General features: G+C 45.2%; 1 protein-coding gene across 3 annotated transcripts in view; it reads right to left on the bottom strand.

The window, feature by feature from the left end:
• The window catches only part of KCNMB3 (potassium calcium-activated channel subfamily M regulatory beta subunit 3), a 28594-nt gene extending 6021 nt beyond the window's left edge, over positions 1–22573 (bottom strand). Inside the window, exons 1-3 of one of the 3 annotated variants that reach the window (XR_009867987.1) lie at positions 22500–22573; positions 19117–19283; positions 4375–4436 (exon numbers count right to left, since the gene is read on the bottom strand). Coding sequence is in view for 2 of the 3 variants with exons in the window: in XM_062211564.1 (XP_062067548.1) it covers positions 4245–4436; positions 13145–13206 (254 nt within the window). In the remaining variant the exon portion in view is untranslated. Of the gene's footprint in view, positions 1–4244; positions 4437–13144; positions 13207–19116; positions 19284–22499 lie in introns of those variants that run through there. The other 2 variants (XM_062211564.1, XM_062211555.1) reach the window with 2 other exon arrangements.
• Positions 22574–22837: the final 264 nt, after the last annotated feature.

Here is a 22837-nt window from a genome sequence, read left to right as displayed (position 1 = left end):
TGGTTTTGCTGTCAGGCTGTGGAGGCCAGGAGCTACAGCCTGCTCGTCTTTATGTTCCTCCAAGTTAAGCACAATGTCTCACATGAGATGCTCTATAAGACTTGCACTGAATTAACTATTACTTGGAAAAGGTTCCTTGAGAATTCGCACAAGCACTACATATGCAGGATGTCCTAGATGCGAGAGAGGTGGAAGGCAAAATCCCTCTCACGAACACCTTGTGGTGGTGGTAGTGAGGAGAAAGGACAAATATGTACCCAGTAATCAGAGAACAGGGCCAGGATAAAGTAAATGAGAGAGAGGAAATGCTTTGATTGCATGTTGAGACCAGCTTTTGCTCACCAACACCCTGATCTTGGTGGGTCTTTGTGTTTGTTTCCTAGAGCCTTAGAAGTTAGATTACCAAATTCTGCAGGCAAATTGTTTGAAAAGGATTATCCAGCTATGTTCATACTGTATTTTCCTTAATATCTAAAACTATAAATAGATTCATAAATATCTGGAACTAACTTTCTTTAGTAATATAACACACTTTTTTTTTCTTTAAAGATTTACTTATTCATTTGAAAGAGTTACACAGAATGAGGAGAGGTGTGGCAGGCAGGGGGGTCTGCCATCTGCTAGTTCACTCCACAGCTGGTTGCAATGGCAGGAGCTGTACCAATCCGAAGCCAGGAGCCAAGATCTTCTGGGTCTCCCACACGGGTGCAGGGGCCCAAGGACTTGGGCCATCTTCTGCACTTTCCCAGGCCATAGCAGAGAGCTGGATCAGAAGTGGAGCAGCCGGGACTCCAACTGGCGCCCATATGGGATGCCAGCTCTGCAGGTGGCAACTTAACCCATTACACCACAGTGCCAGCCCCGTAATATAACACACTTGAGATGTACCATGACTACAAGGCCTACGGCACAAAAATCATTGAATGTGGCCTAAGAAAAAATACTGGACAACTGAAAATACAAAAATGAAAGATACAGTTTTTCATAGCACTGGCTTGCTTTTCCACCAAATTAATTTGTATATTTATTTAAACGGCATCCTGAAGTAATATTTTAAAGTTGCCTGTTTATTTCTTAAAATTAAAGATCTATGGTGTGGGCATGTGACACAACAGGTTAAGCTGCTCTTGGGTTGCCCACATGCCATATCTGAGTGCCTGGTTGGAGTCCCAGCTCTCCTGCTTTCATTCCTCCTTCCTGCTAATGTACCTGGGAGGCAGCAGTTGGTAGCCCAAGTAGTTGAGCCCTTGACACCCATGTGAGAGACCTGGATGGAATTCTAGACTCCTGGCTTTGGCCTGGCCCAGCCATAGCTGTTGTGGGCATTTGGAAAGTGAACCAGTGAATAGAAGAAGATTCTCTCTCTCTCCTCTCTCTCAAAACTTAAAAAAAAAAAAAATTAAGCTCCCTAAATCCTCCTGACCAAGTGCTGACCTAAGTAGGATATTAATATTTCTTGAAGATTTTAGAAAACTACAATATAGTGAAGCATTCCGGCCTTTCAGGTGGAACTAAGATGTATTTAGAGGGGCCACAGCTGTGGTATAGCGGGTGAGGCCGCCGCCTGCAGTGCAGGCATCCCATATGGGTGCCAGTTCAAGTCCCAGCTACTCCACTTCCAACCCAGCTCTCTGCTATGGCCTGGGAAAGCAGTGCAAGATGGCCCAAGTCCTTAGGCCTCTGCACCTGCATGTGAGACCCGGAAGAAGCTCCTGGCTTTGGATCAGTGCAGCTCCAGCTGTTGCAGCCAATTGGGGAGTGAACCAGTGGATGGAAGACTCTCTCTCTCTCTCTCTCTCTCTCTCTCTGCCTCTCCTCTCTCTGTGTAACTCTGACTTTCAAATAAATAAATCTTCAAAAAAAGATTTATTTATTTTGAAAGAGTTACAGGGAGAGAGTGAAAAAGAAAGATCTTTCATCCACTGGTTCGCTACCCAGATGGCCACAATAGCTAGGGCCAGGCGAGGTTAAAGCCAGGAGCTTCTTTTGGTTCTCCCACATGAGTGACAGGAACCAAAAACACTTGGGCCATCTTCTGCTGCTTCTCCCAAGCCGTTAGCAGAGAGATGGATCATTAAGTGGAGCAGGTGGAACACGAATTAGCACCCAAATGAGGTGCTGGCCTTACAGGTGGTGCCACAATACTAGTTCCCAGCTTACTTTGTAAAATGATGTATGTGGGAGATTTTTTTAAAAGATTTATGTTATTTATTTATTTATTTATTTGAAAGCAGAGTTACAGACAGAGGAGGAAAGAGAGAAAGAGATCTTCCATCCTCTGGTTCGCTCCCCCAATGGCTGCAATAGCTGGGGTTGGGTCAGGCCCAGTCCAAAGCCAAGAGCCTGGAACTCCATCTGGATCTCCCACGTGAGTGGCAAGGGCTCAAGCACTTGAACCATCCTCTGCTGCTTTCTTAGGTGCATTAGCAGGAAACTGGATTGGAAGTGGAGCAGTTGTGACTCAAACCAGCACTCATACGGGATTCCAGTGTTGCAGGCAATAGTCTAACCTGCTGTGCTGCAATGTAGCTCCCTGGGAGAAATTTGGAGGACACCTTGTGCAAGATGGCACAAAAATTGTTGCTCATATTTAAAGTCTACTTAGTTTTTCTGGAAATTATTTGGTTAAATCAATTAAGTGAATACCCACATGGGAGCCAGTTTGTGTCCCGGTTGCTTCTCTTCTGATCCAGCTATCTGCTTATGGCCTGGGAAACAGTAGAGGATGGTCCAAGTGTTTAGGCCCCTGCACCTATGTGGGAGACCTGGAAGAAGCTCCTGGTGCCTGGCTTTGGATCAGCGCAGCTCCAGCTGTTGAGGCCATTTAGGAAGTGAACCAGCAAACCCTCTCTCTCCCTCCCTCTCCCTGTCTATAACTCTGCCTCTCAAATAAATAAATAAATCTTAAAAAAATTTTTTTCCTGCACTCACAAAGAGTACTTTGTTTTTTTCTGGTAAACCAGGAAACCAGCATTTTATACTTCAAATTTTGTTTGTTTTTCGAAGAGCCAGAGAGAGAGAAAGAGCGAGCTTCCATCTTCTGGTTCACTGCCAGATGCCTGAAACCAGGGCTAGGTCTGGCAAATGCCAGGAGCCCAGAGGTCTCCCATGTGTGTGGTAGAGACACAACTACCTGAGCTATCACCTGCTCCCAGGGTTTCCATTAGCAGGAAACTGGAATCAGAAGCATGGCTGAGACTTGAACCCAGACACTTAAATATGGGATGCAGGCATCCCAACAGATGTCTTTACTGTGCCAAACATTCACCTGGAAATTGACATTTGAAAGGATGAGCTTATGAACTATATGAGTATCTAATGTCTGAGTTATCATATGTTGAAATATTTGTGGATTAAGAGATGGGTGAGGGGTGCAAATACCTTCCATTTTTTTACCACTTCCCTCCATATCCAGCTTCCCCCAGCGCTGAGAGAGGAACAGGTCATTGGTTTTTCCCTGTCCTGATCTGCTGTCACAAGGGTTAAGACCAGAGAGGGGCTGGTGCTGTGGCATAGCAGGTAAAGCCGCTGCCTGCAGTGCCAGCATCCCATATGGGTGCCAATTCGAGTCCCAGCTGCTCCATTTCTGATCCAGCTCTCTGCTATGGCCTAGGAAAGCAGTGGCGGATGGCCCAAGTCCTTGGGCCCCTGCATCCATGTGGGAGACCCAGAAGAAGCTCCTGGCTCCTGACTCCTGGCTTTGGATTGGCGCAGCTCCAGCCCTTGCGGCCATTTGGGAAGTGAACCAGTGGATGGAAGACCTCTCTCTTTCTCTCTGCCTCTCCTCTCTCTGTGTAACTCTGACTTCCAAATAAATAAATAAATCTTTAAAAAAAAAAAAAAAAAAAAAAGGACCAGAGAAACAAAAGCCATTCTCCCCTCCTTTACTCTTTAAAAAAAAAAAAAAAAAAAGATTCACTTGAAAGAATTAGAGAGAGAGAGAGAGCGCTTTCATCTACTGGTTCACCCCCCAGATGGTGGCAATGCCAGAATCCAGGAGATTGATCTGGGTCTTCCACATGCATGCAGGGGCTCAAGCACTTGAGTCATCTTCCACTACTTCTCCCAGGCCATCATCAGGGAGCTGGATGGGAAATGGAGCAGCGGGGACTCGAACTGGCACCCATATAGGATGCCAGTATCGCAAGTGGGACTTAACCTGCTGTGCCACACACCAGCCCCCACTCCTTTACCCTTGGGCCTAAGACTGATCTGAATTGGAAACTCTGGATCACGTTTCTTACCTAAGCATGAAAGGCTTTAGGATGGTAATTCCAAGCAAGAAGAACATGAGGACTGAGAAGCCCATCATAGCAAACCCCAGCAACATGGCTCTGTCCTCTCCAGCACTGGACGGCAGCTTCTTGTGCACATCAGGCAGGTCTCCATCATTGTGGTGGACATATGTCCCCTTTCCCGAGGCAGAAAAGACTGTCCTGGAGGGAGAGAAGAGGAAGTACTGCAATAAGTTCATTTGTATGCAGGGGAAACATTTACCAACCCATGGAGGGAGAGGGTGAGGGAGCGGAGAGGGGGAGGGGGACAGAAGGAGAGGGAGACGGGGAGGGGGAGAGGGGGAGGGGGAGACAGGGGAAGAGGGAGACAAGGGAGAGATAGGGGGAGGGAGAGACGGGGAGGGGGAGAGAATGGAGGGGGAGGGGAGAGGGAAAAAGAGAGGGAGAGAGGGGAGGGGAGAGGGAGAGAGGGGAGGGGAGAGGGAGAGGCTTCTCTGTGCTGCCCACCTGAAGGCCATGAACAAGTTCAATGCAACACAATGAGATCCTCCATCAGAGAAGAGTGAAAAGCCCACCCAACCAAGTGAAAACCACGTTATCAAATATTTTTATTTATTTATTTATTTTTAAAGAATTATTTGTTTACTTATTTGAAAGAGTTACACACAGAGAGAAGGAGAGGCAGAGAGACAGGTCTCCCATCTGCTGGTTCACTCTCCAGTTGGCCGCAACAGCCAGAACTGCACCCATCCGAAGCCAGGAGCCAGGAGCTTCCTCTGGGTCTCCCACATAGGTTCAGGGGCCCAAGGAGTTGGGCCATCTTCTACTGCTTTCCCAGGCCATAGCAGAGAGCTGCATCGGAAGTTGAGCAGCCAGGACTAGAACTGGTGCCCATATGGGATGCTGGCACTGTAGGCGGCAGCTTTACCTGCTACACCACAGCACTGGCGTAATCAAATATTTTTAACGATACTGTAAAAACAAGACCAAGGAATGCTGCCAACTGGAGGTCTTCAGAGATCTGTTCAGTGGTGACTAGAAAAGAATTGCCTAAAAGTAGCTGTCGTTTGTTTTGTGTAAACAAGTGTTAGGGACTTGTCTGTTTCAGGGATATTGCACATTCCTTCTGAAAATATTTGTAACAGTCCCCTATAAATTCCAAATGGAAAGAATGATGCAAAAGTTGACATTCAGAATTAACATCATCCTGAAATAATAAGGTTTGACTTGTTCTTTCATTTTCACTCATTGGAAAGGCACCGATCCCACTGGGCCCTCTGGCCCATGGCCCAGAGCCCTCAGAACTGGGAAATTTTCACTGCTGTCCTCTCCCCTCACCCTTCTTGTCCTGCTCTCTGTCCACTCGCAGCTCTGTGCGAGGTCCCTGCATTTCTGCTGTCCCTGTCTCTGCTCTGCCTGAAATCTGTTCCAGCAAAGTTGTGATCAACTCCTTCACAGCAGGGTGTGTAGTGAACAGTGCAGTCCAACACGAAGGTCAGTCGTGGAAGCATCCCACCCATGGATGCGCTTTGCTGGGCCTTCTTGGTGGGTTTATTAAAATGTGGAATTAGTTGCTAACACTTTACAAACCTTGATATTTCTCATTAAAAAAAAAAAAGCTGAGTTATGACTTCTGGGGAAAACAAATCACAAGAACATCCACGTTCCTGCACATGAATAACTGGCCAACCTCCCCTGTGAGCAGGGTGTGTGTTCCAGTTTGCGACAGTCTCACCACTGCCTGTGGTCGGTGTCACTGAGCTGTTGTTCCCTGCTCAGGATCTATGAGTCCCAGAGGCATTGCTATTTTAAGAGACTTAATGAAATCTGAAACCAAACAAATGCAATTCTAACTCAGGCTCCATCAAGCTGCCAAAACATCAGATGACATTTTGGAGTGTAGCAAAAACACTCTCAAGGGTGTTGCTGGTTGTTTTTTTTTTTTTTGTCTTTCCTACCTTATCCCGGCGTTTGCCCCTTGTTCTCCCTGGCTTCTCTTTCATCAGACTCTGGATTGAGCGAGGGGCATGTCGGGAATCCAGGGCGTCCTAGGAGCCAGCGCTGGGAAGCACTGACCTCAGAAGACAGCGGCCCTGTGTGGTTATTATTTCTTTGGCAGTTAAGGATCTGTTTTGGGAATGTTTAGTCCTCGTTGATGTTTTACTCATCCTCTATCATCCCAACCTCAGGGGCCGGCCATGGAAAGAAATTCTAATGATTTTTGAACCAGTGTACTTTATAATTTGTCTATAAATGATAGATCAATTAAGAGAGCTTTAGCTCTATAATAAGACTTGAGTGTCTTCTGATGCCCGCACCTGCATTTTCCCTTGTGCTGTAAATTGAAATTTAGTTGTGTATTTTAATGTGTCCTGGAGGCTGAAAAGATTTATAACGCAATCTCTATGGCATTTCAATACATTCATTTAGCATCCCCTATTATAATGGTATGTTACATGAAACCAGCATTGTCTGATTCCGATCTAATTTAGAAATAAGACAAATCTGGTAGCATCCTAGATCAGACCTTCTATTTATCATGCGTCTGTCCATTTTGTTCCAAGGCTTAGATGAAGAGTTGGCAGCCATATAAAGAAATTATTCTAGGAGGGCATTTGGCGCAGTGGTTAAGAAAACACATGGAATGCCCACATGCCCTGTCAGAATGCCTGTTTTGAGTCTGCTCAACTTCCAATCCAGCTCCCTGCTAATGGCCTGGGAAAGCAACGGAGGATGGCCCAAGTACTTGGACCACTGCACCCATATAGGAGACCTGGAGGAAGTTCCTGACTCCTGACTTCTGCCTGGTCCAGCCCCAGCCATAGCAGATGTTTGAAGAGTGAACCAGCAGATGGAAGAGCTCTGTGTGTGTGTGTGTGTGTCTATCTCTCTCTGTGTAACTCTGACTTTCAATAAATAAATAAATCTTTTTTCAAAATTCTCTGTCTCTACCTCTCTCTCTATAACTCTATTTTCAAATAAATAAATTTTTAAAAACCTTTAAAAACAAAAAAATTGCTACTAATTTTTAAGGAGTATGTACTGTCATTCAAAAGTCATGAGAGGCCGGCACTGTGGCGTAGTGGGTAAAGCCATTGCCTTCAATGCCAGCAAGCTGCTCCACTTCCAGTCCAGCTCTCTGCTATGGCCTGGGAAAGCAGTAGAAGATGACCCAAGTGCTTGGGTCCTTGCACCCACATGGGAGACCCAGAAGAAGTTCCTGGCTCCTGGCTTCGGGTCAGCCCATTTAGGGAGTACACCAGCAGATGGAAGACCTTTCTCTCTCTCTCGCTCTCGCTCTCTCTCTTTTTCTCTCTGCCTCTGCCTCTCTGTAACTCTGCCTTTCAAATAAATAAATAAATCTTTTAAAAAAAGTTATAAGACACATGGGGAAATAGGGTCCCTTAATGCAAATTATTATACAGTAGAATCAGATCCACAAAAAATTCAGATATTTGAACAGAATAAAAAGTATGCATTGCAGTATTTTTAAAGAAATAGGAAAGGATTGAATATATCAGAAATACAATGGCCGGCGCCATGGCTCAGTAGGCTAATCCTCCGCCTTGCGGCGCCGGCACACCAGGTTCTAGTCCCGGTCGGGGCACCGATCCTGTCCCGGTTGCCCCTCTTCCAGGCCAGCTCTCTGCTGTGGCCAGGGAGTGCAGTGGAGGATGGCCCAAGTGCTTGGGCCCTGCACCCCATGGGAGACCAGGAGAAGCACCTGGCTCCTGCCATCGGATCAGCGCGGTGCGCCGGCCGCAGCGCGCCTACCGCGGCGGCCATTGGAGGGTGAACCAACGGCAAAAAGGAAGACCTTTCTGTCTCCCTCTGATGAGGTCTTTGCTAATTATATACTGAAGTGATCTTCTGTATATAAAGAGAATTGGAAATGAAAAAAAAAAAAAACAACCTGGTGTTAAAATGGAAATGGCATAGAAAATTAATTATTTTGAAAAAAAAAATTATGTAGGATCTCTGTCTTTAATGTGCTGTACATTGCTATTTAATGCTATAATTAGTAATCCAATGGTAGTTTTTTCACTTGATATTGCTATATGGGCAAAATGTTGAAATCTTTACCTAATATATACTAAATTGATCTTCTGTATACAAAGAGAATTGAAAATGAATCTTTACATGAATGGAAGGGGAAAGGGAGCGGGAGGGGGGAGGGCTGCGGGCGGGAGGGAGGTTGTGGGAGGGGAGAAGCCATTGTAACCCATAAGCTATACTTTGGAAATTTATATTCATTAAATAAAAGTTTAAAAAAAAAAAAGAAAAAAGAAAAAAAGAAATACAAAAAGACTCCAAAATCTGACCAAACTAATATAAAAAAGAATCAAACAGAATTTTTAGAAATGAAAAATAAAACAGTTGAAAGGAAAACTTAATGGACAGATTTAACATTCCATTAAATACAACTGAAAAGATAATTAGTAAACAAAGAGCTGAGCTCTATCTACAAAGTAGCAACAGTACAATAGACTGGTTGTTAAGTGGAAAGAAAATTCAATGCCAGAACTTGTAAAGGATCCAGTTTGCAGTTTCTAGATTCCCCAGAGGAAACAATGAAAAGCAACCACACCTGGACAACATCACAGATGCATTGCATAGCCAAAGACAAGAGAAAAATCTCAACAGCAGCAAGGGAAAGACAGATTAGCCTCAAAGGAATTACAACTAGGCTGAGAGCTCACTTCTCTATAATAAGAATGGAAGCCAAAAGGCAGGAACATTGTTGATGCACTGAGAAAGTGACTAACAGAACTCTAGACCTAGCAAAGCTTTCTCAAGCTTATGCAGTAAGTGAAGACATTTCAGACACACACAGAACTGAGTTTGCCCTCAACAGCCTCTCCCTAAAGGAAACATTCAAGAATTTAAGCAAATGGGGCTGATGGTATGGCCCAGCAGAGGAGTGCCAGTTCAAGTCTCAACTGTTCCACTTCCAGCCCCTGCTAATGTGCCTGAGGAAGCAGCAGAGGATGGCCCAAGTGCTTGGGACCCTGCCACCACATGGGAGAACCAGATGGAGTTCCTGGCTCCCTGCTTCGGCCTGGCCCAGCCCTGGCCATTATAGTCATTTGGAGAGTGAACCAGGAGATGGAAGACCTCTCCCTCTAATGTTGCCTTTCAAAGAAATAAATGGATCTTAAAAGAGTCTAAATGGAGTAAATGATAAAGATTGTCAGAATTTCAGAACTGATTTAAGTTTATATTTACTTGTTTACAAAAGGGACATCTAAAATACACAGAAAGTGAAAAGTTAGAAGTCTTCAGGAAAAATGTAAGAAAAGCAAGATACTATGAATCTTAAGATTTAAAAGCTTGAGTTCCTGGTCCCTGGGCATTTCGGTGGTGAACCACCACTTCCCCAGTGGATGAGAAGTGTCTCTCCATGTCTGTTCCTGGCTCTCTGCCTCTCAAACAAAACAAATAAATAAAATTTTTGGAAAAGATTTAAATGTTCTGTTAGAAATAAAGAAAGTAATAAGGTTCAATTCACCTGGAAGATGATTTGTTATTAATATTATTTTGTATGTACCTAACAGAATTGCTTCATTGATAGAACTGTAAGAGAAGTAGATAAAATCCACTATCAGATTATAAGGTATTTTTGCATACTACTTGAGTAATTGGTAGCTCGTCCAGACAAATTAGTAAGAAAATAGATATGAGCAAAGCATCGGCAAACTTTAGCTCAATGATGGAAAATTGTCCTCTGTAAAAAATACATTCTTCTCAAGTATATTTCAAACATTTATAAAGCCTCATCCCAAATTTGGCCATAAGGAAAGGCTCACCAGGGGCCAGCTTGGTGGTATAGTCAGTGGGCTAAGCTGCCGTTTGCGACACTGGCATCTCAGACACTAGTTCAGATTCTGGCTGTCCCACTTCTGATACAGTGCCCTGAGGCATGGAAAGGTGGCCCAAGTGCCTGGGCCCCTGTTATCCATGTGCAAACACAGATGGAGTTCATGTTTCTCCTGCTCTCTCTGCTGCTCTGCCTTTCAAATAAATAAATAAATTTAAAAAGGGGGGGGGTGGCTGGCGCCACGGCTCACTAGGCTAATCCTTCGCCTGCAGCGCCAGTACTCCAGGTTCTAGTCCTGGTTGGGGCGCCGGATTCTGTCCCGGTTGCTCCTCTTCCATCCAGCTCTCTTCTGTGGCCCGGGAGTGCAGTGGAGGATGGCCCAAGTGCTTGTGCTCCTGCACCCACATGGGAGACCAGGAGGAAGCACCTGGCTCCTGGCTTCGGATCAGCGCAGCACGCAGGCCATAGCAGCCATTTGGGTGGTGAACCAACGGAAGGAAGACCTTTCTCTCTGTCTCTCTCTCTCTCACTGTCTAACTCTGTCTGTCAAAAAAAAAGGAAGAAAGAAAGTCTCACCAAATGCAAAAGGATTCATGAAAGTAATAATATACTTTTTATATGTGTACTAGCTGGAACTTGGAAAATAAGGAAAAGTCTATGGAAGAGACCAAAACAAAACCCACAATTCTACCACTTAGAGGACATTGGTGTCCACCAGCTGGATTGTTTCCTGTCTTTGTAAGCTAGTCCCCCCTTATCCATGGGAACACTTTCCAAGACCTACGGTGGAGGCCTGAAACCACAGCTAGTACCAAACCCTATATACACCATATTCATTCTACACCTGCATAGCTATGATACAGTGTGATTTATAAATTAGGCATAGTAAGTGGTTTACTACAATAACAATCAAATAGAATAATTAAAATAATGTACTGTAATAGAAGCTATTTAAATTTTGTAAATTATTTCTGGAATTTTCTATTTAATATTTATGTACTATGGTTGACTGTGTGTAGCTTAAACATTGGAAAGCAAAATGACAGAGAAAGGGGACTAGTGCATTATAGAATGAGAATCATACTAGTTATAGCTTGGATCCTTTTTGAATCTTGTCTTTTCCATTTAGCATAATAAACTCTTTCTCATGTTATCCCAATTTTTTGTGACCCTCCTATTGGCTGCATACTGTTCTGTCAGTTGGATATGCCATAATTTCATAATCATTTTTACTGTTGAATATTATTAGGTTGCTTCTAGTTCTCTGAGACCATAAATAGTCCTGTAAACAACTTTGTGGTACTTAAAAGCACCTTGCATCCAAGGGTAAGAAGCATTGTTACTCTTTTTCAGAGTAGTAAATCTTTACTTGTAACTCATGTCTTCCTTTGAGATGTTTTTATTCAAATCGAACAGTATCTGCTGCTGTTGTTGCCTTCACTACAGACTGGAGCTACTGAGCCCCTTCTGGTTTACCCTAAGGCAAAATTGACTACAAAGAGGTTGAACTCTCATCTGGGTGTGCCTTCACTGAATTTGTGCAAGAAGCATTCCTTAGGAAGAAGTATTGGGGCTGGCATTGTGACGGACCACCTGCAGTGCCCGCATCCCAGGTGGGCACTGATTTGAGTTTCCGCTGCTCCACTTCTGATTCAGTCCCTTCCTAATGTTCCTGAGAAAGCAGTGGAAGATGGCCCAAGTGCTTGGGCCCCTGTACCCATGTGGGAGATCCAGAAGGAGCTTCTGGCTCCTGGCCTCGGATTGGTCCAGCCCCAGCTATTACAGCCATTTGGGGAGTGAGCCCACGAATGGAAGACCTCTCTCTCCCTATCGCTCCCTCTTTCTTTCTGTAACTATGCCTAACAAATAAATAAAATAAATCTTAAAAAAATAAAGAAAGATGCACCAGAATTCATCTAACGTTCATCTCATATGTGAATGTAACTTTCAAGCATTGGGTACATTAAATTAATATTTCTCTGTAATTTGTTTTCCTTGCAAAGAAGACTTTGATACTTTGATAATTATTTTATCCTTCTTTTTTTAAATTTACAAAATTATTTAACAACTTATTTTGAAACAGCAAGATTGTCCTCAAAGTAACACGATATCCTATTTTTATTTCTGAAATGCCCTATTGAGTTAGTGCTCTGTTCTGCTGAACTTCATGTGCCGCGCTGACTTTACTCAGTCTCATTTACTGTTTCCTCTGTAGTCTGTCTGTCCCTTCCTCTCCAAACCCCAACTCCCTCTACACCCCTATATCTCCCGCTCCCCCTGCATTCTCTCCCAAATTCCCATGCATATTATTAAAGGCTGATGGAAGTGCGTCCCCCCAAGACCATTATGACCTTGCCTGTTTCCCCTGCTCAGCTCCCAAGTTCACTTGAGACATGAAAAAACCATCCAAGTTTCCAGATAGTGAGTGAACCTGGCTTTACGCACTCCCTTCCCGAGAATGAGCTGATCAGCTTGTAATGGCTCAGTTCTCAAGCACCCTCAGGCATTGCTCTTCCTTGCATTTCAGTGCCCACTTCCAACTGCCTCACTGCCCCAAGCTGGCCCGCTTCACTGGGCTCTCAGCTGCTCTGCTTTGCATTGCCCTGGGGAGAAAATGGTTGAAAGATCGAGCTCTCATTTCCCCTTTTAAGGGCAGAGGTGGGAGGTGAATAACAACAGCTGAAATGTGTTTAGGGTATAAGACTTCAGTTCAGGGAGAGTGCAGAGAGGTGGCCCACTGTACCAAGGCAGGCAGGGGGTCGAACTATCTCCAGCTCACACATTCCCCATTCCTTCATTCAGCCAAGCAATAGGTAGTGAGCACCAACTAGGTACTGAGGGCCATATTCTAGTGCTGGGGATCCAGATGACCTCCAAGATCTTGGGACCTAGAGGAGGGAGCCACAAGGAGGCAGCCCAGTGAGGTCAGGGCTGCTGGGCAAGCCACCTCAGCACTCTGGGGGGCATGGCAAGTGGGTCTCCTCAAAGGACAAAGACCACGCTCCAGCTCCAACCTCCTCGTGGCCCCTCATGGACCCACTTGGGCAGCGAGGTGCCCAGTCTGGGCCCAGAGCATCTGAGGGCGACTTACCTCCCCTGGCGCCGCCGGCTACCCTGGAGCGTGATTTGAACAGGGATGCTGAAGGGCTGCATGAGGGCTGGGGGCTGGGCACAGTGGACTCCTTTCACCTGAGTCAGGCCTTGCAGCTCCCAGGACACCTGAAGGGTGAGGCTTCAGCATCAGCGGAAGTGGAGCCCCAAGGGGAGCCCCCAGAGCCCAACGCAGCGACTGCCATCAGCAGCATGGGGCCTGCAGAGCTGTCCGCCTGCCAGTGATTCCTGGGGACGTGGCAGCTCAGGCCAGGCTGCCTAGGCTCTGCAGATTCTTGGCCAGGCAGAGCAGTTGGTCCCAGAGGCCCAAGGAAGGCCTGCGTGGTTCTCTGCAGCCACCTGCGGCCACCATGTCACCTGTGCTTCCGCTGCAGCAACCCCGTGCATCACCATAGAGACCTCAGGGGTTGTGGAAAGTTCTGAGGCCCGGGGGGACCCTATCTAATTGGTGAGGGCCGTGCACAGCTCAAGGCTTATACCAAGAGGAAGTGTTTTCCCCGGGCTGTGTTTCCTCTTGAAACAAGTGGTCTGTTAGAGGACAAGTTGAATTTTTCTGGTTAACTGCATGTTCCCATGAAGAGACTTAAGCTTTTGTATCATATGTCACTACCCAATTTTTCAAGACTCAAAGAAACATAAGATAATCCATCTTAAAACTATTCCAAAGTTTTTCTTAAAAAGACAATATGGAATAATATCTTCCTTTGGTGAAATAGCCAAAATGGCCAAATAGCCAGTGGGGCTCTTTCATTTCCCCCAATTACAACCACGAATTACCACTGTGCAGTACTGAAGTTATTGAGATGTGGATGACAGAATGACAAATAGATCACTTTCACTGTAGGCTTCTTAGTCAACACAATATTATCTATTTTTTTATTATTATTTGACAGGTAGAATTATAGACAGTGAGAGAGAGAGACAGAGAGAAAGGTCTTCCTTCTGTTGGTTCACTCCCCAAATGACCACAACGGCCGGTACTGTGCCAATCTGAAGCCAGGAGCCAGGTGCTTCTTGGGCACTTGGGCCATCCTCCATTGCCTTCCCAGGCCACAGCAGAAAGCTGGACTGGAAGAGGAACAACCAGGACTAGAACCTGGCGCCCATATGGGATGCTGGCACCGTAGGCAGAGGATTAACCAAGTGAGCCACAGCGCCGGCCCAACACAATAGTATCTTAAAAATTCTTCCAAAATGTTGGTGTGAGCGAGAATGTAAGGATGGGGGCTGGCATTGTGGCCCAGCTGGTAAAGCTGCCACCTGCAGTGCTGGCATCCCATATAGGCACTGGTTCCAGTCCTGGCTGCTCCACTTTTGATGCAGCTCCCTGCTGATGTGCCTGGGAAAGCAGCAGAAGATGGCCCAAGTGCTTAGGCTCCGCACCTATGTGGGAGACCTGGAAGAAGCTCCTGGCTCCTGGCTTCAGCCTGGCCCAGCGGCCATTTGGGCAGTGAAACAGCGAATAGAAGATTTTTCTCTCTATCTCTCCCTCTTTGCCTTTCAAATAAATAAATCTTTAAAAGAAAAAAAAAGAATGTAAGGATGACTTCATCTATAAGTGTCTATGTATTTACAAATTATAACTATATAAACTTACTAGCAACCATTTAACATTGTTAAATGAAAATATATACACTGTAATTTGTATCATTTTTCTATTGATGGTTATGGACTAGGTCCATTGATTCTTAGTGAACCAATGGAATTAAATAAAATTAAGAACAACTAGACATTTTTTCCTTCTGCATCACAGTTGCAATTTCTCCATGTATATAAAAGATAACTTTTTTTGTCTCAGTTCAGATGAGCTAGCACATCCCCTGGCCCCCACATCTTGGAATGGAGCTCTGTTTAAACAAGAGAATGATTTGCTGCCACTTTTAGGTACTTAATTCAACCTCAGACATTTATGTCTGAACCCTGAGACTCTTGGCACCAAGAATTTGCACCTGCCTTTACTGTGACTTCCCAATCCTTCCCAGCTTATTATTCGAACTCCATTTAAAAGAAAACATTTACATACAGAATTTTAAAAAATCATACAAAAAAGTAGAAGAGAGAAAACCATTTACTTTAAATTACTTTGAGTCCTCATTCAAGAGTTCTGAGAGGCCAAAACAAGTTTGTCTGTAGTACGGGACAAGTCTGGGCCTGGCCATGTCTTAGCTGTAATGGTCACTGGACACTGAGCTCAGACTTTGCATGTGCTTGGTTTTTTTCTTCCTTTCTCAGTAGGACCAAGATGGTTAGTGAGAAGTAATAATACCACCTTTGCTCTGTCATTTCTTTTTTTTTTTTTTTAGATTTATTTATTTGTTTGAGTTACAGAAAGAGAAGGAGAAACAGAGAGAGAGAGATCTTCCATCTGCTGGTTCACTCTCCAAATGGCCAGAATGACCAGGGCTGGGCCAGGCCTAAGCCAGGAGCCAAGAGCCAGGAGGTTCTTCTGGGCCTTCCACATCGGGGCAGGGGCCCAAGCACTTGTGCCACCTTCCATTGCTTTCCCAGGCACATTAGCAGGGAGCTGAATCGAAAGTGGAACAGCAGGGACTCACTTGAACTGGTGCCCATATGGGATGCCACCATTATAGGTGGCAGCTTTACCCTCTATGCCACAACGCCAGTCCTGGTGAGACCCAATTTGGCACTACAATGACCCTGCTTCATTATACTATCATTATAATGTAGTTAGCATTGTAGTTTTGTCCCTGTCCCAGTAGGCATTCCCAATGCATTCTGGGAAGCTACACACACATGGCTGGCGCCGTGGCTCAACAGGCTAATCCTCTGCCTTGCGGCGCCGGCACACCGGGTTCTAGTCCCGGTTGGGGCGCCGGATTCTATCCCAGTTGCCCCTCTTCCAGGCCAGCTCTCTGCTATGGCCCAGGAAGGCAGTGGAGGATGGCCCAAGTGCTTGGGCCCTGCACCCGCATGGGAGACCGGGAGAAGCACCTGGCTCCTGGCTTTGGATCAGCGAGATGCGCCGGCTGCAGCGGCCATTGGAGGGTGAACCAACGGCAAAAGGGAAGACCTTTCTCTCTGTCTCTCTCTCTCTCACTATCCACTCTGCCTGTCAAAAAAAAAAAAAAAAAAAAAAAAAAAAAAAAAAAAAAGCCAATCATGAGCATCACAGCCACATAACTAGTCAACATCCCTCATGCTTTAGGGATAAAAGTCCCAAGCCCAGAAGAAAGGGACTCATGTTCTCTCTCGACTGGCCCATTCCTCTCTTGGAACGTACTTTAATAAACTTTGCTTTACTATCCCTGCTTTAGTCTCACTGAACTGTAATTCATTACTCCATTGGTAAAAAGAATGGGGGGCCGGCGCCGTGGCTTAACAGGCTAATCCTCTGCCTTGCAGCGCCGGCACACCGGGTTCTAGTCCCGGTTGGGGCGCCGGATTCTGTCCCGGTTGCCCCTCTTCCAGGCCAGCTCTCTGCTGTGGCCCGGGAAGGCAGTGGAGGATGGCCCAAGTGCTTGGGCCCTGCACCCGCATGGGAGACTGGGAGAGGCACCTGGCTCCTGGCTTTGGATCAGCGAGATGCGCCGTCCGCAGCGGCCATTGGAGGGTGAACCAATGGCAAAAAGGAAGAGCTTTCTCTCTGTCTCTCTCTCTCTCACTATCCACTCTGTAAAAAAAAAAAGAATGGGGACAAACTGACAGCTACCGGTAACACCATCCATGTGGAAGACCTGGATTGAGTTCCCGGCTCCTAGCTGTTCCAGCCATTCAAGGAGTGAACCAGGGAATGAAAGATTTTGTGTGTGTTTGTGTTTGTGTGCATGAGTGTGTGTGTGTGTTTTTTTTTTCTTTGCCTGTTAAATAAAGCATGTAATCCACTTGCCCCACCAAACATCACAGCTTAGCAACACAGTCCACTGGAGCTGTTTGCCCCTGTGATCCTGTAGCTGACCAGGAGCTGTATCACAACAGTATCATGCCACATATCACTAGCCCAGGAAAATGCCAAAATCCTAAATTTGAAGTATGGTTTCTGAAGGCATATCACTTTTGCACCACTGAAAATTCAAAAACTCATATGCCTGGCCATTGTAAGTCAGGAATCACCAGTAACCCTATCTATCCTGCTTGACCTCCGCACTTCCCTCCAGGTAAGGGAGCACTGGGGCCCAGGGCCTGGGTGCTCGCTGACATTCCTGCATGCTGTATTCCTAAACATCAGGAAGCTCTTTCAAAAAGCAATTAAGACCAGATCAAACGGAGGCGTCTTAGCATCCAGGCCAGCTTCCAAAGCACAGATCTGGGCAGTAGAGAGGTGGCAGATGCGGTGCTGATCACAGATGCTCCTGGGCCCACAGAGCAGATGAATTGTGAATGTGAGTCCACAGAGTGATTATGTCTTGTGCTTTTTCTTCCAGGAACCTGTACTTGATGGCTGATGTTAAAAAGTAAAATCTAGGGCCCGGCGCTGTGGCACAGCGGGTTAATGCTCTGGCCTGAAGCTCCGGAATCCCATATGGGCGCCGGTTCTAGTCTTGGCCGCTCCACTTCTGATCCAGCTCCCTTCTATGGCTGGGGAAAGCAGTAGAGGATGGCCCAAGTCTTTGGGCTCCTAGCACTGGTGTGGGAGACTCAGAGGAGGCTCCTGGCTCCTGGCTTCAGATTGGTACAGTTGTGGCCATCTGGGGAGTGAACCATTGGATGGAAGACCTCTCTCTGTGTCTCTACCTCTCTCTGTGACTCTGTCTTTCAAATAAAATAAAATAAAATGAAATAAATCTTTAAAAAAAGTAAAATCTAAAGGCGACTAAATGCTTAGATTTTTAAAAATTCCTTTAGTGATTTCTCCCCATTTTCTAGACAGAGACTTTAGTGTCAAGTTCATCAGGGCCTTTTAAGCATCTGTTTGCTTGTGGAGGGGCTGAGAACATCAGAGGACTTCAGTTACACTAGTTTGCCTTTATGGAATGCACAGGAGCAGCCTAACTGAAACTAGTTACCACCGAAATGAAGTCAGTCTCAAGTCACAAGTGAGGATATTTTCTGATTTATATTATAATTCTTTAAGAGACAAGTAACAAAGAAAGCAACCCTAAGAGAAGTCAAGCAAGAGATAAAAACTGACTACCATAAAAGGAGACCAATTTTATGTCACCTTGTCAAGTAATAACTGTGGAATAATAATATTAAAGAGCATTTTGAGTTAAGCCACTATTTGTGACACTGTGACTCATATCAGAGTGCCAGTTCCAGTCCTGGTTGCTCTACTTCTGATCCAGCTCCCTGTTAATGTACCTGGGAAGGCAGCAGATGATGGACCAAGTACTTGGTCCCCTGGCACCCATATAAGAGACCCAGATGGAGTTCCAACCTCCTGGCTTCATCCTGGCTCAGGCTTGGTGGTTGTAGCCACGTGAGAGATAAACCAGTAAATGGAAAACTCCTCCTACCCTCATATTTCAAACAAATAAATAAATCTTTTAAAAAATAATATTAGAGAAATAAAAAGGGGTGGGCATTTGGTACAGCAGTCAACATGCAGCTGGAAACACCCACATCCCATATCAAAATGCCTAGGTTTGAGTCCCCGCTCCACTTCTGATTCCAGTTTCCTGCTGATGCACACCCTGAAAGACAGCAGGTGATGACTCAAATACTTGAATCCCGGCCACCCTTGGGGAGACTTAAATTGAGTTCCTGGCTCCTGGCTTCAGCCTGTTCCAGCTTTGCAGGCATTTGGGGAGTGAACCAGCAGTTCAGAGATTCTTTCTCTGTCTTTCAAATAGACATATATACACTGTTTAAAACTATGACAAGAACCACAACAGTCACCATTCTTGTGAGCCTTTACCAGCCCCAGGTACTGTGCATTGCCTCGTTTACTGCTGAGGACAGTGCTGTGAGGGGGACACTATCAACTGAGGAAGTGAGGCTCAGAGAGTTTAAATAGTTCACCTAAACGCCACAGTAGTGAATATTGCAACTAACCTTCAAATCCAGGTTTCCCTGCTGCAGGGCTGATTCTCTTCATCATAGCATGCCATGAGCTTTTCCTCCTGTTCACTTGGTGTCATCCCAATTCCTAAAGCAAGTATTCTATCTCTAGCTCTTTTGATCTTTCATCATCTGAGGAATCTCTGTGAAGGTTGAGGTAGCTGGGAGAACAAAGTAAGATGACCTTGGCACCGGCTACAAAGTTTTTTTTTTTTTTTTTTTTTTCTTTTTTCTCACCTGCATCCAGTGAAACACAAAAAGGGAGGAGACTGTACCTTCTTTCCCAAACTGTCTGAATTATATCTGACAGCAACTCTCCATCAAGCAAGGAGCAAGCTTTAAAAGCCTGGAACTAATAACTACTTAGACTAACTGTCAGGGCAAAGGGGAACAGTGAGGAAGGGAGAGACACAAACATCACAGTTAGAAAGTGGGCATCTGGATCAAGCCAGGGGTCAAACCTGAACCTGGCTGAATCACGTTAGCAAAGTTACATGTTTTCTGTGACCTCCTGAATCTCCTCCCATTGGTCTTTAAAAGAAGTGGTGCAGGGCCAGCACTGTGGAGCAGCGGGTTAACACCCTGGCCTGAAGTGCCATCATCCCATATTGGCGCCAGTTCGAGTCCAGGCTGCTCCACTTCTGATCCAGCTCTCTGCTATGGCCTAGGAAAGCAGTAGAAGATGGTCCAAGTCCTTGGGCCCCTGCACCTGCGTGGGAGACCTGGAAGACGTTCCTGGCTCCTGGGCTTCAGATTGGCAGAGCTCCAGCCATTGCAGCCAACTGGGGAGTGAACCATCAGATGGAAGACCTCTCTCTCTCTCTCTCTCTCTGCCTCTCCTCTCTCTGTTTGACTTTCAAATAAATAAATAAATAAATATTTTAAAAAAAGAAGTGGTGCTTGGGCTAATATCTTCATGTCCTGGTTTCTTCTGTCCTCATGGGTACTAAAAATCACAAAGAGAGAAATGGGAAAGCTGGGGAGACTTCCTTCAATACGGCCTCAGGCCCTTCGTTTGACCCTTACAACAAGCCTCTGCAGTAGATTGGTTTCTTTCTTTTCCTCAGTTGAAGCAGCTGGGTCCCAGTGAGGTTAATTGGCCCCAAATGACAGAGAACACAAGTGGGCATCATAATTCCTACTCCCTACTGTCAAAGTTCATGCTCAAAGCCACTTATACCTGAATCTTCATAATAGCTATTTGGAACAATCGACTTTACTACTGGACGATGTAGTATCTAAGCCATCCCTATACAAAAGAATACAATGTGACCCAGACATATAATTTAAATGTTTCTAGTAGCCACATTTTTAAAAGTTAAAAAAGAAAACAGCTTAAGTTAGTTGTTTTTTTAAAAAGATTTATTTGAAAGTCAGAGTTACACAGAGAGGAGAGGCAGAGAGAGAGAGAGAGAGAGAGAGAGAGAGAGAGAGAGAGAGAAAGTCTTCCATTCACTGGTTCACTCCCCAGTTGACCGCAACAGCCAGAGCTGCACCAATCCGAAGCCAGGAGCCAGGCGCTTCCTCTGGGTCTCCCACGTTGCAGGGGCCCAAGGATTTGGGCCATCTTGCACTGCTTTCCCAGGCCATAGCAGAGAGCTGTATCAGAAGTGGAACAGCCAGGACTCCAATCGGTGTTCATATGGGATGCCGGCACTGCAGGTGACAACTTTACCCGCTATGCCACAGCACCAGCTCCATTCTTCCAGTTTTTAATTTAAATTTAAAGGCATTAAAATTAAATCAAATGGGGATGGTATTGTGACAAAGGGGGTTATGCCACTGTCTACAGCACTAGCATCCCATATAGGCACCAGTTCGAGTCCCTGCCACTCCACTTCTGATCCAGCTCCCTGCTAATGCGCTTGGGAAGGCTACAGAAGAGGTCAAAGGGCTTGGGCCCCTGCACCTGTATGGAAGACCCAGAAGAAGCTCCTGGCTCCTGGTTTTGACCTGGCTCAAAGGCATTGAGGCCATTTAGGGAGTGAACCAACAGATAGAAAATCTTTCTGTCTCTCCTCTCTGTAACACTACCTTTCAAATAAATAAAATAAACCTTTAAAAATTAAAATGAAAAATCCAGTTGCTCCTCAATATCACTAGCCACCTTTCAAGAGCTCAGTAGCTTTATGTAGCTGGTGACCACTACCCTAGGCAGTGTATATATATCTAACCCAGATTCCCTGGACTTGCAGACAAAGAAACTGAAGTCCACACACTAGGAGACTTACTCAGGGTTCCTGTCAGCTGGTTGTTGTCACTATTGAACTGTGATCGATTTGCTGGAACTTTGTGGATCATCTCTCAAACTGGCCACATCCCATCCCAGTCCTTCCCCTTCTTGGATAAACTCTCTTTGGGGACCTGCATTCACACCACAATTCAGTCTGTAAAATTTGGCTGTGGAGTGCCCCGAAGCCAGGACCCACATGACCTGTTCATGGAGAAAACTTGAAGGATGAACAAAGATTTTTTTTAAAAGACTATGACTAGAGGGTTGGCGCCTCTGCAGTGCCAGCATCCCATATGGGAGAATGTTCAAGATCTGGCTGCTCCACTTCCAATCCAGCTCTCTGCTATGGCCTAGGAAAACAGTAGAAGATGGCCCAAGTCTTTGGGGCCCTGCACCCATGTAGGAGACCCAGAGGAAACTCCTGGCTCCTGGCTTCGGATCGGCACAGCTCTGGCTGTTGCGGCCAATTGGGGAGTAAACCAGTGGCTGGAAGACCTCTCTCTCTCTCTCTCTCTTTCTCTGTGTTAACTCTTTCAAATAAATAAATAAATATTAAAAAAAAAAAGAAGAAGAAGACTATGACTAGATAATGCAGTCATTTTTACACTATTTCTGTTAATATAATTTAATATTATATGCCAAGGTTTTTTTTATGCCAAAGATTTTTAAACATAGCCCTATCCTCCAACAGGAAGGATCTGGTACATTTCTCTTATTAACATTATTTTACCGACAGGATCATGAGATTCTAAGAAGTTGGGCAAACATGTAAGACTGCAGAAGCAGACACTTTACTCATGTTCTGGGTCTCTCTAAGTCATAACACTTCTCTTCAATCAACTCTTTTCCAAATAGGGAAAGAGGTCTGAATTTAAAGTAGAAAATATCGATATATAATGGCCTGATAGTTGACAATTTTATGATCCAAACAAAATCCAAGGTAAAACTAATACTTTTAACCCAAGGTAACATACATATTAATCACAAGATGATGCACTGTAATACTACCAAGGGCAACAGATACATCACTGTCTATAGAGACAAATTTCTCACACTGATTTATGGGGAGTCCTGAGCAAAATGATACCCATCAAGAGCAATGCTGTGGACATTTGCACAGCTCTGAAATTGATTGGTGTCTTACCAGATGTCTTCGGTCCTGCTTTTACAGACAAAGGTGGAACTGCATACGACTCTTAACTGATTGTAGCCAGAGACTCCTAAGCCTTGAAATGTATATGTGATGACTGAGAGAGAACATCATTCTTTAGGAAGCAGAGAGATGGATGGAGGCTGGAGCTTTCCTGCTGAATCAGGGAACTCACAGGAAACCTTGGGAGAAAACCAGAGAATGAATACAGGGGGAAATGAGGTGCTCTACAAAATGCCTTGAAAAAATAATCCCAAAAAGGAATGCAGTATTTTTCTCTTATTGGCTTTGGTTCACACTGTTCCTCTGCTGATATGGGCTGAATTTAAAAT

The sequence above is a fragment of the Lepus europaeus genome, chromosome 2 (assembly GCF_033115175.1).
Source record: "Lepus europaeus isolate LE1 chromosome 2, mLepTim1.pri, whole genome shotgun sequence".
Taxonomy (NCBI): Eukaryota; Metazoa; Chordata; class Mammalia; order Lagomorpha; family Leporidae; genus Lepus; species Lepus europaeus.
This window is presented reverse-complemented; position numbering and strand designations above follow the sequence as displayed.